Below are 13,657 nucleotides of genomic sequence, written 5' to 3' on the forward strand. Positions count from 1 at the left end.
AATTCATGATATTTGGCAAAACTAATACAATTATGTCAAGTTTAAAAATAAAAAAAAATTAAAAAAAAAACCAAAGCAATTTGGATTCTGTTTATGTTAGCAACTAGTTTTAAGGTACACTTAGAAAGGAAACATGAGGATTTTGTTTAAACCCTTTGTCATAACACGCTACTTAGCAGTTTGGGACTTTGGGAAGCTTCTCTAATAAGAAATAATAAAAATGAAGAAGTTAGTAAGTTTCTTTAAGTTAGGGTGATCACTAACAGTGCTACCTTGTCTAGACCTGTTTTTCTTGTAAAAATTAAGACAGTTTGCCGAGTGTTATTCATCTAGTGACTTGTACTCATTTATCTGTCCCTTCCTGCCCCCAACTTAACCCTCTGTACTCTTCAGATACAGCAGCTTTGGCAACAACTCTCATCACTCCTCGAGACCTTCATCTGGATCCAGCGTGCCCACCACCCCCACATCATCCCTCTCACCCCCACAGGAGGCCAGGCCCGAAAGGTGGGTTGTATGTACTGACTGCTTCCTTGTCCTCAAGCGAAGGGAATCAGTTTAAGAGTGCCCAAAGGGAATTTGGGATGGACATGTACCCACACTGTATTTAAAATGGATCACCGACAAGGACTCACTGTAAGGCCCAGGGAACGCTGCTCCATGTTATGCGGTGGCCTGGGTGGGAGGGGAGTTTGCAGGGGAATGGATACATGTGTATGTATGGCTGAGTCCCTTCACTGTTCACCTGAAAGTATAACGACATTACTTGTTCATCAGCTATACCCCATTACAAAATAAAAAAGGTTTTTTAAAAAAGAGTGCCCAAAGAAAAGTATAAAAGAATAATCTGAAATATTTCCCTAGACAGAGTATAGTCCAAAGGTAAGACTGTTTTCTCTCTTTCACACTGTACTATGTAACTATCTTATTAGAGGTGGTAGTTTATTGGTAATACTGTCTTATCTCTCAGCATCCTAAAGATAGGTATGCAAATTTGTTCTAAAATATTTAAATGTGAATGTTTTGATTCACCCCTTAAAAACTGTTCTAGATTTTGTGTTAACCCTGCAATTTGTGTTATACACATCCATTTTCGCCTTTGAATGATTCATTCTATGTACATCAGGAGGTAGTGGACCCTTTAAGGGCACCTTTAAGGTGTTGTTTTATTAATTCAGGACCTACCAGAAAACAAATGAATTATATGGGTCTATGGATGGCATTTAACTTGGCAAGAGTATTAATTAGACCACCAGAAAGGAACTTATTATTACTCCTAGAAGCAAGGGATTGCACAAGGATGTGTTTACAAGAGAAAGGTAAGGCCTGTAATTTTAGAACAATAAAAATGGCTTCCCTTATATGGCAAGAGCACCGAGTTAGAGAAGACTGGCTAGGGTTCCAGTTCTCTCACTGGGAAGTTATTTAATCCCTGAGGGTATGTGCCGATTATGTCAACCCTCACCTTAGAGGGTGGTTTTCTGAGCAGATGATAAGGTACACTTGAACCCCGCTGTGTGGGTCCAGTGACAGTGTACAGTGGTGAGATATAATGTCCAGCAGCTCGTGAATGATCAGAAATTCAGAAGTGAGCAATTCACAGGGGTCATTTGCCTTTAATCTCAAATTTAAAACAAATCCATATTCACATGGTCTCCAGTATATTCTGAAGGGTGTTTTGCTGACTGGAGATCTTGGAAGAAGGGGGTTGTCTGGCCACACACCACCTTTAATTTCTAAAATGGTACCTAAACCCCCTGGTGTCAGACTCCCAGGTGGCACAGTCCAGTGTGGTCGTGAGCTGGTCACATCTGGGCTTGGCTGGGTCCTGGTCATAAGGTAGCAGATGGATTGCCATGAAATCTCTGCTTTTCACCCTAGGGCACTTGTTCTGGGGATCAACTGAGGTCTCCTGTGCTCCTAGAGAGGTCACCTGGAAAGAGAACCTTTGTCCTATGAGATGTGAGATTTGAGCCTGAAGTGAGGAATATTAGAGTCTGACTTGATATTACATTTGCTGGGTAAATGTAATATCTGACATTTGCCGGGTCGCCAGCTCCTTAGGAGCAAGGAAGTAGGCTCCATTCATTGCTATAGTTTCTGGGGCTAGGCTGTGGAAAAGTCAAGGTGAATGCCAATTGAAGGATCCAGGTGAATTATTCACTCATTGTGGACAATTTGGAGGTTTCTAAGGTTGAGAAATTGGAAGGACAGGAGGTCCACGGGTTTCCCAAGCCTTCACCTTTGGAGGAATGTTGTTCCCAGGTCCTAATGGGGAAACCCAGGTCCTGTTTGAGCTGGAAGGTCTGGGAGCTAAGGACCCTGAAGGACTTCTGCCTGTGCCTCTTTCCTGCTGGGGCTAGCTGAGTGTCCCCTGAGGGGCTGGGGGGATTTAGTGGGGGAGGGAGAAGAGGGTCTGGATCCCAGAAACCCTTGAGTGCCCTGGAGGAGGCTGGACTTCATCCCAAGACCCTGGGCTGTTAAGGTTTTGAAACAGCTGGTGCCATGAACTAATTGGCCCACAGTGCAGGTGGAGCCAGTGGGGCAAAGCTGCAGAGACCAGGGCTGCTCGAAGCTGCCTCTAAGTCAGAGAGAGGTGACCCTGCCCAGGAGTGGCAGAGGCCTCAGGGCTGGAAAGGAGTAGTGGGTTTGTGCAGACTTGGCTGCAGCTGGGAGGGTGGACGCAGGGGAGCCTGCAGATGTTAGAAACAAGGAACTGAGATGGAAGATGCGGGACGAGAAGCAGAGCAAGGATGGAGATGTTCATCTTGGGGTGCACACGGCCTGAGGAGTCTGTCTGACACCCCGGGAGATGCTCCGGTGCTGGTGGGGTGAGGACTTCGTGGTCCTCGGTTTGAAGAAGGCACTGGGTTGAAATCCTTCAGAGGGAGCCCGTGTGCTGAGACCCCATTGCTGGGTGGCAGCCGAGGCAGGGAACCCTCCTGTTCTGAGCTGCCTCTTCTCCCCTGTGCGCTCCTGCCATAGCAAGTTCACTATATCACTGTATCCACCAGCGAGGAAAGCTGCAAAGGGTTTCTTACTTCTTTGCATTTGCATGATTTTTGTTTCAACCATCACCATCTGCAACTTTGAAACATCAGATATGGCATTCCATTAAGGCCAGAAAGCCACCAGGCCCGGCCACATCACCACTTTCTACTCTCACTTTGCCAGCTTATGTTTTGTGAGTATAAAAACCAGTAAAAACAAGAGAATCCTTAACTCCAAATCATATTCATATCTCACCACCCTAGCATATTATGTCAGTTGTATTTATAATATTTATTTTTATACAGTTTGATTTTTTCTTTTTTCCTCTTCAACAACTGGATTCTTTGGATGTCACCGTAATCTATTTTTACATTTAGAAATATTTTCTGTCTTATTAAGATACAGGATTGTTTTGACCGAGGTATATACTTCAGGAGGGTTTGTAAGATTTATCCTTGAGATGTTTTATATACCCCTAATTATTGAAACTCAAAAGAAAATCTCTTAGGAAAAACATTGCACTCTTATGAACAATCGCATTTTGCAATGAGAACCCACACTGACAGAGTGTTCTGTCAGAACACTCTGGGCTAATACACAGCATGACAAGGCCCCATGCATTACTGGGGCGTTCTAGAAACCCTTTTCCTTGATTTGCAAACAAGATTCACTTCCCTGAAGTCCTAGGAAAATCACGCCAACTAAAACTCCCCTTCAGGCAGGTCAGCCCGCTTTGGGACTACAACTGGGCATTACTGTGAGTTTAGAGTTTTCATATTTTCCCCAAGCATATTAGTGTGTTGGATGTTAATAAAACTTGGAATGATAAATTGACCTAGAAAGGAAGAGCTGAAGAAACAATATACAAATTAAGTTAAGCAGCGGTATTAAAACGAACCCTTCTCCACATCTCCTGTTACAGCTTTGTTTACAGGGCTCTGTTAGAAACAGAGAGTGCAGCATTAACTTTCATGAAATTGCAGCTTGAGTTGTACCAAAACAAAACAAAATAAGAAGACCAGAACCATTTGCAGAAGCCCTCAGGGATACAAGATGCAACTGTTTAATGAAAGCAGACTTTTAAAATGCTTCAATTTTGAAACTGTGCTTTTTGAGTGGAAACATTCTAAATATTTTCTTTTTAAAAGAAAACAAATTACAAGAGTATTTGAACCATTCATCTTCAAGTATTCAAATAAAACAAACAGGCAGACAATCACCGCAGCGTGGTCACTCTGTGGCTCTGGCCTGAGCGCATCGTCTCTGCATCCCTACTGCGACATCCCCCTCTGGTGGGCCTTTGCAGAAGAGGCAGCTGCACGCTTGTTCGGTATGGTGACAGTGGCTGCTGAGGGAATTCGAGGGAACAGTGAGCCCAGCGCTGGGGGCTGAAGGTGCCTTGAGGCGGATCAGCCTTTGTGCTGGGGCTGGGAAGTAAGTGCTCTGGGAATGAGGCCCCTGTGCTGTGAGCTGGGGGTGGGTGGTCATGAGCAAGTGAAGATGCTAAGAGCTCAGTGGGTGCACCTTGGAGATTTTAGGAGGCCAGGGAGGACTTCCCTGTGGGCCTGCCAGTATGTGCCTTGTGCACTGAGTCTGTTCTCCTTCCCCCCTTACATTAGTGCTGTTGTCTGCTGTAAATGCCAGTCACTTGCCTGCTTTACACACTAATGTCAGGAGTCCTTAATATATGTATGTGCCGATCTAGGTTGCTTCAGGGTGTCCAACTCTTTGCAACCCCATGGACTGTAGCCCGCCAGGCTCCTCTGTCCATGGGATTCTCCAGGCAAGAATACTGGAGTGGGTTGCCATGCCCTCCTCCAGGGGATCTTCCCGACCCAGGGATTGAACCTGCATCTCCTGCGTCTCCTGCATTGGCAGGTGGATTCTTTACCACTAGTGCTGAGGCCCTAATAGATGTTTACATACAGCTGAGTCACATTGTTGTGCAGCAGAAACTAACACAACGCTGTAAAGCAGTTATACAAATCATGTCTCTGCTTTTGAATGTCTCTTTACAGCTGCTCCATTCTTTTTAGTACTTTGTTCTCTGGGTGCTGTTTCATCTCCCCAATCATGTAACGATGGGCCCTGATGATACTGCAGTGTGATTATTATCTGAGTGTCCTCTTGCACATGTGTGATTCTCTCTAGGACGAATGCCTAGAAATAGATTTAGTAAGTCAGGTTTTTGTATTTTTACAGTTTTGATTGGTTTTTGCCCAGTTGCTCTTGGTGAAGATTGCCCCAGTTTTGGTTCTCAGCTGCAATGTGTAAAAGACCCTGTGTTCCCAACCCCTCTGCCAAAGAGGCACCATTCAAGTTTTCAGCCATTGCTCTCCGAGCAGTGAAGAGTCGTATGTCATTAAAATGTACATTTGTGTTTCCTGTTATGACTGAGCATGATTTCATATGTAAAGGCACTTCTCCTTTCCTGTGGATTTGTGCTTCATGATCCCTGAGTTCTTTTTCTTACTGAGGTGTCCAGGTTCTTTATAAACTCCAGTGGGTGTACCTATTACTTTCCTCAGTCATTGTTCTTTTTACAATATTTGTGTGCAGAACAATTTAAATCTTGGAATCACATTTATTAATCTGTTCTGTCTTCTGGCTTTTGTGTTCCTCATGAGGACAGCTTTTTCTCCTATGGTGGAGGTGGTTTTGTTGCTAAGTCATGTCCTACTCTTATGACCCCATGGACTGCAACCGGCTGGGCTCCTCTGTCCATGGGATTTCCCAGGCAAGAATACTGGAGTGGGTTGCCATTTCCTTCTCCAGGGGACCTTCCTGACCCAGGGATCAAACCTGTGTCTCCTGCATTGCAGGCAGATTCTTCACCAACTGAGCCACCAGGGAAGTCCCCTTTTCTCCCGTGGTTTTTTCTAATCGTTGGATTGTTTGCCGAGTGGTATTCAGACAGGTGAAAAAATCGTAGCTACAGTTTTTATCCCATGGTTTCTTCTAATATTTTTGTAGCTACAGTTTTCACATGGAAATATTTTTTCTACCCGGGAAGTTATTTTGTCATATGGTGTGAGGTGGAGGTCAAAGTTACATTTTTTCACTTGTTTGAATACCATTTAGTGAACAGTCCTCTGTTTCCCGGTCAATTTGTTGTATACCAACAGCAATGCAGGCTTGTTTATATGTCTGTTCAAGGTGCTTCCACAGGAGCGTCTCCCATCTGCTCCAGTGCCCATCTTCTCAGATGGATCAACCATTTGAGGCTGTCAGGAGCCCTCTTTCTTCCCCAGTCTTTGGAATATGACTATATCATCTGCTATCTTGAAAGAGTCCTGCTGTTTTTGTCGTCTGTTGCTGTGGGGTTTTATGTGGTGATTGCCAACACTGGAATAAAGAGCACAGGGATATTTGGGGGAGCTGGGACCAAGCAGTTAGGATGAGGGTGGGAGCCTGACATGCTGAGCCTGAGCACTGCCTTGTGAGATCTCACTTCCTATAACCCCTAGAATACCTGTCTCCAGCACTGATGTGGTAACACCCCCCCCGGATGAAGGTCTCCTTTTCCATGCATTGCCTGCCTACTTTCAGTTACTTTGGCTCCTGTAGTTCTCAGCTACTTGCCAGCCCATCAAGCATTGCCCTGAGTATCATTGGCTGGTACCCGTGTCTCCCTCATCCTGATTTCCTCCTCCACGTGGACTGCTCTGTATGGGTGTCTGGGTGCTTCTGGCTTCCTGTTCTAGTCTGCTTTGGCCTTTTATTATTTCTTGCCTTTGCTAGTATCTACATATGCCTTGAGCTTCTACTTGTCTGGTTTTCACATCACTGCTTTTTCCGAATATATGATCCGTGTGTTTTTCTGGATCCCAAACACTTGCTGGCCATGTTCCATCACTTGGTCTACACAGTACTCTTCCAAAAATTGTGTCAGTAGAGTTAAGAGCTCCATTGTCCAATGGGCTTTTAAATTTTTATTTTTAATTTAAATTGATCAAAGTAAATGAAAAAAATCACTGAAAAAAATTCTGAATAGCACTTAAATGGAATAAAAGGCATTGCCTTTCTTTGTGATCACAGTTCATGGCATAGAGCCCACGAAGGCCAACAGCAGAAAAAGATACCCACACAGGCAGATTCCCTACCATTCAAACCAAGAGGCAGTGAATCTGTGTGCTCCTGGTGCTGTGCACCAAGCAGGCTTTCTACTGGCCTGCTGCTAGGTCCTGATAGCAATCTTGGTGAACAAGGAGTTCCTGTAAGGCATAATGTGGTCTTGATTAAGTAATGGTGTTACATCCAAAGTGCATGAGAGCAGAGGCACCCATCAGTTAACAGAGGGAGTTTGCAGAAGGGTCTGGCTTCCCAATGGCTTCATCAGTGATTGTGGACATTAGGGGACCTAGGTTCTGTGTCATCCCACGTGGGTTTTGGATCTGACTCCTTCTCACCCCTCCTACCGCCATAGATATAGCCCAGGATCTGTGTCACTCGTGGACTATGTATTGCAGTGATGTATGTCTCCTACACTTTCTGAAATACAGATCTGAGCAAGTGACATTTCCTGCTCTGCAACCTTGAGTGCCTCCCACCACTTATCAGCAAGCTCCACCTGAGTAGCATCGTCTCTAGGATCTCTCACATTTGGATCCCGCATACACCTTGCAACTTCGGCAGCCATCAGCACGCCCATCCTCACTGTACTTCAACCCCACAGAAATGCTGCCAGGCTCTTCCAAGGCCCCCTTCTTTCATATTTGCTCTGTTCTCTGACCAGCCTCCTCCTCTGCTCATTCAGTTGCTTCCTTCTCATCCTCCAAGACCCAAGTAGATGACATCTGTCTGTAAAACTTCTCTAACTTCCTCAGGAAGAATGAATTGTGACAATTCTTATGGGTTCATGCACCTCAGTTTCAGCTCTCAGCCCTTTGAATCATTATGTGTTCATCCTTTTGTTTCTGTAGTGGGGTTCACAAATGTACCATGGTCTGCATTAGTGAACCTGGGTTTCACAAAGCCATGGCATAAAGATGGTTCACCTTTCTGGACTGGGCATTTGATTAAAGAGTCAAGGAAAAATCTTTAAGATAAGCAGGACTGGAGAATCCACATGTAAATTGTAAAGATAAAAGTGTTTGTTTTTGCATGGAAGCACTTTCTGCTTGTCCCATGTTCTGCATCCCATGTCTGCATGTCCCAGCAGCCTTTGGACTGTTTCGCTATTGAGTGGCAGCCATCTCTACGTCTCTACGGCATGAGATTCCCCTTTCCTCACTGCTCTTCTCCCACTTCTTTGTCAAATAACCAGGAGAACAAACGCAGGAGCAGTTTTAACCTCTTATCTTGTTTCCTTCCTTTGGAAAGTGAGATTAGAGTAGATTTTTACATTTTTATTTTATTTTTTGGATATGCTGCATGGCTTGTAAGATCTCAGTTCCCTGACCAGCGATCAAACCCTGACCTCTAGCAGTAGGAACGCTAGGTCCTGACCCCTGGACTGTCAGGGAATTCCTAGGAATAGATATTTTTGTTTATGAATTTATTGATATTTTTAAATTAGACAATTCTATAACCCTTGTTTACTTAAAGAGTGTCTATAGCAACCTTCCTACATGGTGTAACTCAGTTGGTAAAGAAACTGTTTGCAATGCAGGAGACCTGGGTTCAATTTCTGGGTCAGGAAGATCCCCTGGAGAAGGGCATGGCAACCCACTCCAGTATTCTTTCCTGGAGAGTCCCATGGACAGAGGAGTCTGGGAGGCTACAGTCCATGGGGTCACAAGAGTTGGACATGACTTAGCGACTAAACTATCACCATCACCATAGCAACCTAAAAAGTATCAATATATATTGTGCTTCTGTTGGGAAGCAAGAACATTCACTTGTGTGGAAGAGAGTAGGTGAGATCTGTAACACGCAAGTCCAAGTATCACTCATCAAAACACTACAGATTGAACAGCTCCACCCATAGGGCTTAGACACTCAGGTGTCCCGTGCTGTCAGCTGAGCCCGGCACCACCTTCCCTGCTTGTGCCCCCTCTCCTAGTGGGACAGCTCCCCACAGCCAGGTCTCCAGTTCTCATTGGCTACAGTGGTTTTAGACTGGTGTTGTGCACAGATCACAGAGTGAAAATGGGTAGGAAGGATAGGGAAGAATTTTCCTTCAGAAAATGTATTTCTGGGTCCCTGATTCCATTTCCCCCCTTCCCACAAAGCCAGGCCATGAGTGAGTAAGTTTTACTATTATAGTGGAAGAGACTGGGTTTCTAAGTTGATTTTAGAAAGTGTGTGTGTACACACACATATATAGATAGAAATATAGATCAGTATCTAGATAGCTAGATAGAGATAGAAACACACACACTCTCTAGTCTTTGTACAATCCTAGCACAAAACCATGGGAGCCGGTGGTAGCTGGAAACCTGTTTGGGCCTGTGAACACACACAACACCCACCCACCCAACCACACACTCCACATACTCATCCATTTCATTCAGCAGGTATTTATTGGGTGCTTAGAATGGGCCATGTATGCTGACCTGGGAGTCCAACATTGACTGAATGAGACCCTGTCCCTAGCTTCATCGAGCTTACACCCTAGTGGCAGAAACAGAAGACAAGCAAATGGTCGGCAAATAAATATTGTGAAGAAAATGAACTTTCATTGAGGAAGTGGAGAAAGAGAGGCCATCAGGGTGGGGACACCAGCATGGGTCCTGTGTCCTCGTGACGGACACCTCTGGTAAGAGGTCTGGGAAACTGAGTCACCAACACAAGACAAATTGCATCGTGTCCCCCTCCCCTGAGAGGGCAGAGCGTAGGAGGGAAGGTAACAAGGGAGATAAGAAAATAGAGTGATTGCACATCTTTCTTCAAGTCATGATCCTGGAATAGTTAGGAGACTGTGTTTGGAAGACACATGTTCAGAGGAGAGGCGAGCATGCCGATGGGGGTGCAGGTGGGCGGTGAGGGGGTAAGTTGGCCTGGAGTGGAGAGGAAGGGAGAAGACCAAAAGGATGGGCCTCAGTTCAAGCCAGCATGGCCTGGAAACTGGGACATGGGAGGGGCTTGTGCAGTCAGTGTTTTTGGAAGCTGCCAGGAGAATGTGTTAATTGTGAAGCCAAATATAGGTGGATGTATGATGGAAAAGGACTGATCTCCTTCTGGCTAGAGGACTCACTTGGTCTTAGATGGGAGGGTGGGAAGTAAGACAGAAGGGGCAAGAACTGCTGCATTCCTGGGCTCAGGGCCTGCAGAAGGGGCAGGAGGACAGGACAGAGCGTGACACCAGCCCGGCCAGGAGGATGGCATCATCCTTTGTGCATGAGCCAGCACAGCCTGCAAGACAGCACAGGGGACCGGGCTCCACACAGCTGCGGGAGCCGTGCTGGTCCCTCCTGTGGCTGGGAAGCTCAGACCTGTACTGAAGTGGTGTGTGACCGGTTGGGGAGGAGAGAGAAGGAACCTTTAAAACCACATCCCCATCTTCAGTGACAGAATCCCGAAGGGTTGTAGCAGTGTTGATGAAGAAAAGTTACCTGTTTCTTAGGTCTGCCTTGAACTTGCTCATTTCATCATGAAAGCTGGGATATGGCCCTGAAGGCGTGAAGAAGGTTCTGATGTTTCCTTGTTTCAGGGCAAGCAAAATGACTTTTGTAGCTGGGCACATCCCAGAGTTTCCTCTTGTCCATGATCATTAGACTGGCTGAGCCCAGTTTAATAAGCAGGTTGTGACAACAGTCTCACCATTGCAGGAAACCATATTGCATCATTGAATTGCCATTTTATTATTATTATTGACCTCTAAGTCTTCATATTAAGTCACCTACTTGTGAATTAAGTGATAGTTTCAAGTATCAATTTGTGAGGTTAGTTTGGGTTTTGTAAATATTTAACCAGAGATTATGATTTATTTTTGATATAAGAAATGTAATATATAAGATATAATAACTTCATATAAGATATATTAGATATTATATAAGATAACATTATATAAGATATATAACATTGATATAATAAATGTAATATATAAGATTTGCTTATATAAAGCAAATATAAGATTTGTTTCTTATATGAAAAGATTTTACTCAACTCAAACTTACCAAAGGAGCATTTATTTTAAAACAGCATTTGCAGTATGATTGACGTACAGAAAATTGCACATAAGTTTTGACATATGTTTGGCCAGTGAAGCTATTACCACAATTGAGATAATGCTCAAATTTATTACTCTAAAGCATTTTTTCACACCCTTTTGTGATTATGGCTGCCCTTCCCTATCCCCAAGCAACTACGGATGGCTTTCTGTCATTGTAGATTAGTTTGCATTTCTGAGAATTTCATATAAATGTCATCATGCATTAAGTACCCTTGGAGAGGGTTTGGCTTTTTTCAGCTAGTGTAATTGTTTTGAGACTCCTCTGTTTTGTTGCATGTTTCAGTAGTTAAGACCTTTTTATTTCTGAGTAGTACTCAACTGGATGATTGTACCACAATTTATGTTTACCTCTTGATTGATACTTGGGTTTGTTTCAGTTTCAGCTATGAATTGTTGTTGCTCAGTTGCTAAATCATGTCCAACTCTTTGCGACCCCTGTGGACTACAGCACGCCTGGCTTCCCTGTCCTTCACTATCTCCTGGAGCTTGCTCAAACTCATGTCCATTGAGTTAGTGATGCCATCCAAATATCTCGTCCTCTGTCACCCACTTCTCCTCTTGCCATCAATCTTTCCCAGCTTCAGGGTCTTTTCCAATGAGTCGGCTCTTCACATCAGGTGAGGTATATTGGAGCTTTAGCTTCAGTATCAGTCTTTTCAGTGAATATTCAGGGTTGGTTTCCCTTAGGATTGACTGGTTTGATCTCCTTGGCTATGAATAGTTGTATACAAATCTTTGTATGGAAATTTGCTTTAATTTCTTTTGAATAAATAGAAATGAAATGGCTCAGTCATATGGTAGGTACATTTTAGCTTCTTAAGTATTATTAAGTAAACTATCTTCCAAAAGGGTTGTATACCAGAGTAACACTGACCTCATAAAAGGAGATGAAATGTCTTTCCTTCCTCTTCAACTTTCTATAAAAGTTTGTGTAGAACTGTTATTTCTTCCTTAAGTATTTCTTAGAATTCACCAGGGAAACTATCTGAGAGTAGAGTTTTAAACTATGCATTCAGTACCTTTCATTGATGCTTCAGTTCAGTTCAGTCACTCAGTTGTGTCCGATTCTTTGTGACCCCATGAATTGCAGCATGCCAGGCCTCTCTGTCCATCACCAACTCCCAGAAATCACTCAAACTCATGTCCATTGAGTCGGTGATGCCATCCAGCCATCTCATCCTCTGTCGTCCCCTTCTCCTCCTGCCCCCAATCCTTCCCAGCATCAGAGTCTTTTCCAATGAGTCAACTCTTTGCATGAGGTGGCCAAAGTATTGGAGTTTCAGCTTCAACATTAGTCCATCCAATGAACACCCAGGACTGATCTCCTTCAGAATGGACTGGTTGGATTTCCTTGCAGTCCAAGGGACTCTCAAGAGTTTTCTCCAGCACCTCAGTTCAAAAGCATCAATTCTTTGGCACTCAGCTTTCTTCCCAGTCCAACTCTCACATCCATACATGACCACTGGAAAAACCATAGCCTTGACTAGACGGACCTTTGTTGGCAAAGTAATGTCTCTGGTTTTCAATATGCTGTCTAGGTTGGTCATAACTTTCCTTCCGAGGAGTAAGCATCTTTTAATTTCATGGCTGCAATCACCATCTGCAGTGATTTTGGAGCCCCCCAAAATAAAGTCTGACACTGTTTCCACTGTTTCCCCACCTATTTCCCATGAAGTGATGGGCCCAAATGCCATGATCTTCGTTTTCTGAACGTTGGGCTTTAAGCCAACTTTTTCACTCTCCTCTTTCACTTTCATCAAGATGCTTATCTGATATCAATTCATATCAAGTCATCTATTTCTTCTTGAGTGACCATTAGTAGTTTTTGTCTTTAAGGGATTTTTCCATTTTATCTAAGTTGTCAAGTTTATTGGTGTAAAATTGCTCAAAATATTCCCTTATTCTTTTTTTTAACAATTATGTGTATTTATTTTTGACTGTGCTGGGTCTGCATTGCTGGGCAGGCTCTTCTCTAGTTGCAGCAAGCCGGGGCCACTCTCTGGTGTGGCTTCTCATTGCGGTGGCTTCTCTGGTCGCAGTGCACAGGCTCCAGGTGCACAGGTTTCGGTACTTGCAGCACCTGGGCTCGTCAGTTGCAGCACAGGCTCCGTAGCCGTGGAACATGGGCTTAGTTGCTCTGAGTCACGTGGGATCTTCCTGGATAAGGGGCAAACCGTTTCTCTTGAATTGGCAGGTGAATTTTTTACCACTGAGCCCACAAAGGTAGGCCTTATTATTCTTTTAAAAGCTGTAGAATCTGTAGTGAAATCACCTCTTTCAGTCCTACAGTTTGTAATATTTGTCTTCTTTTTTTCTCTAAGCAATCAGGCTAGAGGTTTATTAATTTTATTGATTTCAAAGAATCAGCTTTTGGTGTTACTCAGTTGTCTAATTTTTTCTGTTTCATTGATTTTGTTGAGATTCTTGGATCTGTGGGTTGTAATTTTATCAAAATGGGAAAAATTTCAGTGCTTATTTCTTTAAATTTGGGGGTACTTTTCACCTCTCCTTTCTTTTGATAACTTCAATTGCATATATATTGAGCAACTT

General features: G+C 43.9%; 1 protein-coding gene across 11 annotated transcripts in view; it reads left to right on the forward strand.

The window, feature by feature from the left end:
• Positions 1-13,657, forward strand: part of FHOD3 (formin homology 2 domain containing 3) — a 521,378-nt gene that overhangs the window by 387,348 nt on the left and 120,373 nt on the right. For 10 of the 11 annotated variants that reach the window (XM_044934658.2, XM_044934661.2, XM_044934659.2 and 7 more), the window contains one exon: positions 394-507. The exons of the other annotated variant lie outside the window; for it this stretch is intronic. In XM_044934658.2, coding sequence (XP_044790593.2) covers positions 394-507 — 114 coding nt within the window. The remainder of the gene's footprint in view (positions 1-393; positions 508-13,657) is intronic. 11 annotated transcript variants of the gene reach the window in all.

This window comes from Bubalus bubalis, chromosome 22, assembly GCF_019923935.1.
Source record: "Bubalus bubalis isolate 160015118507 breed Murrah chromosome 22, NDDB_SH_1, whole genome shotgun sequence".
NCBI lineage: Eukaryota > Metazoa > Chordata > Mammalia > Artiodactyla > Bovidae > Bubalus > Bubalus bubalis.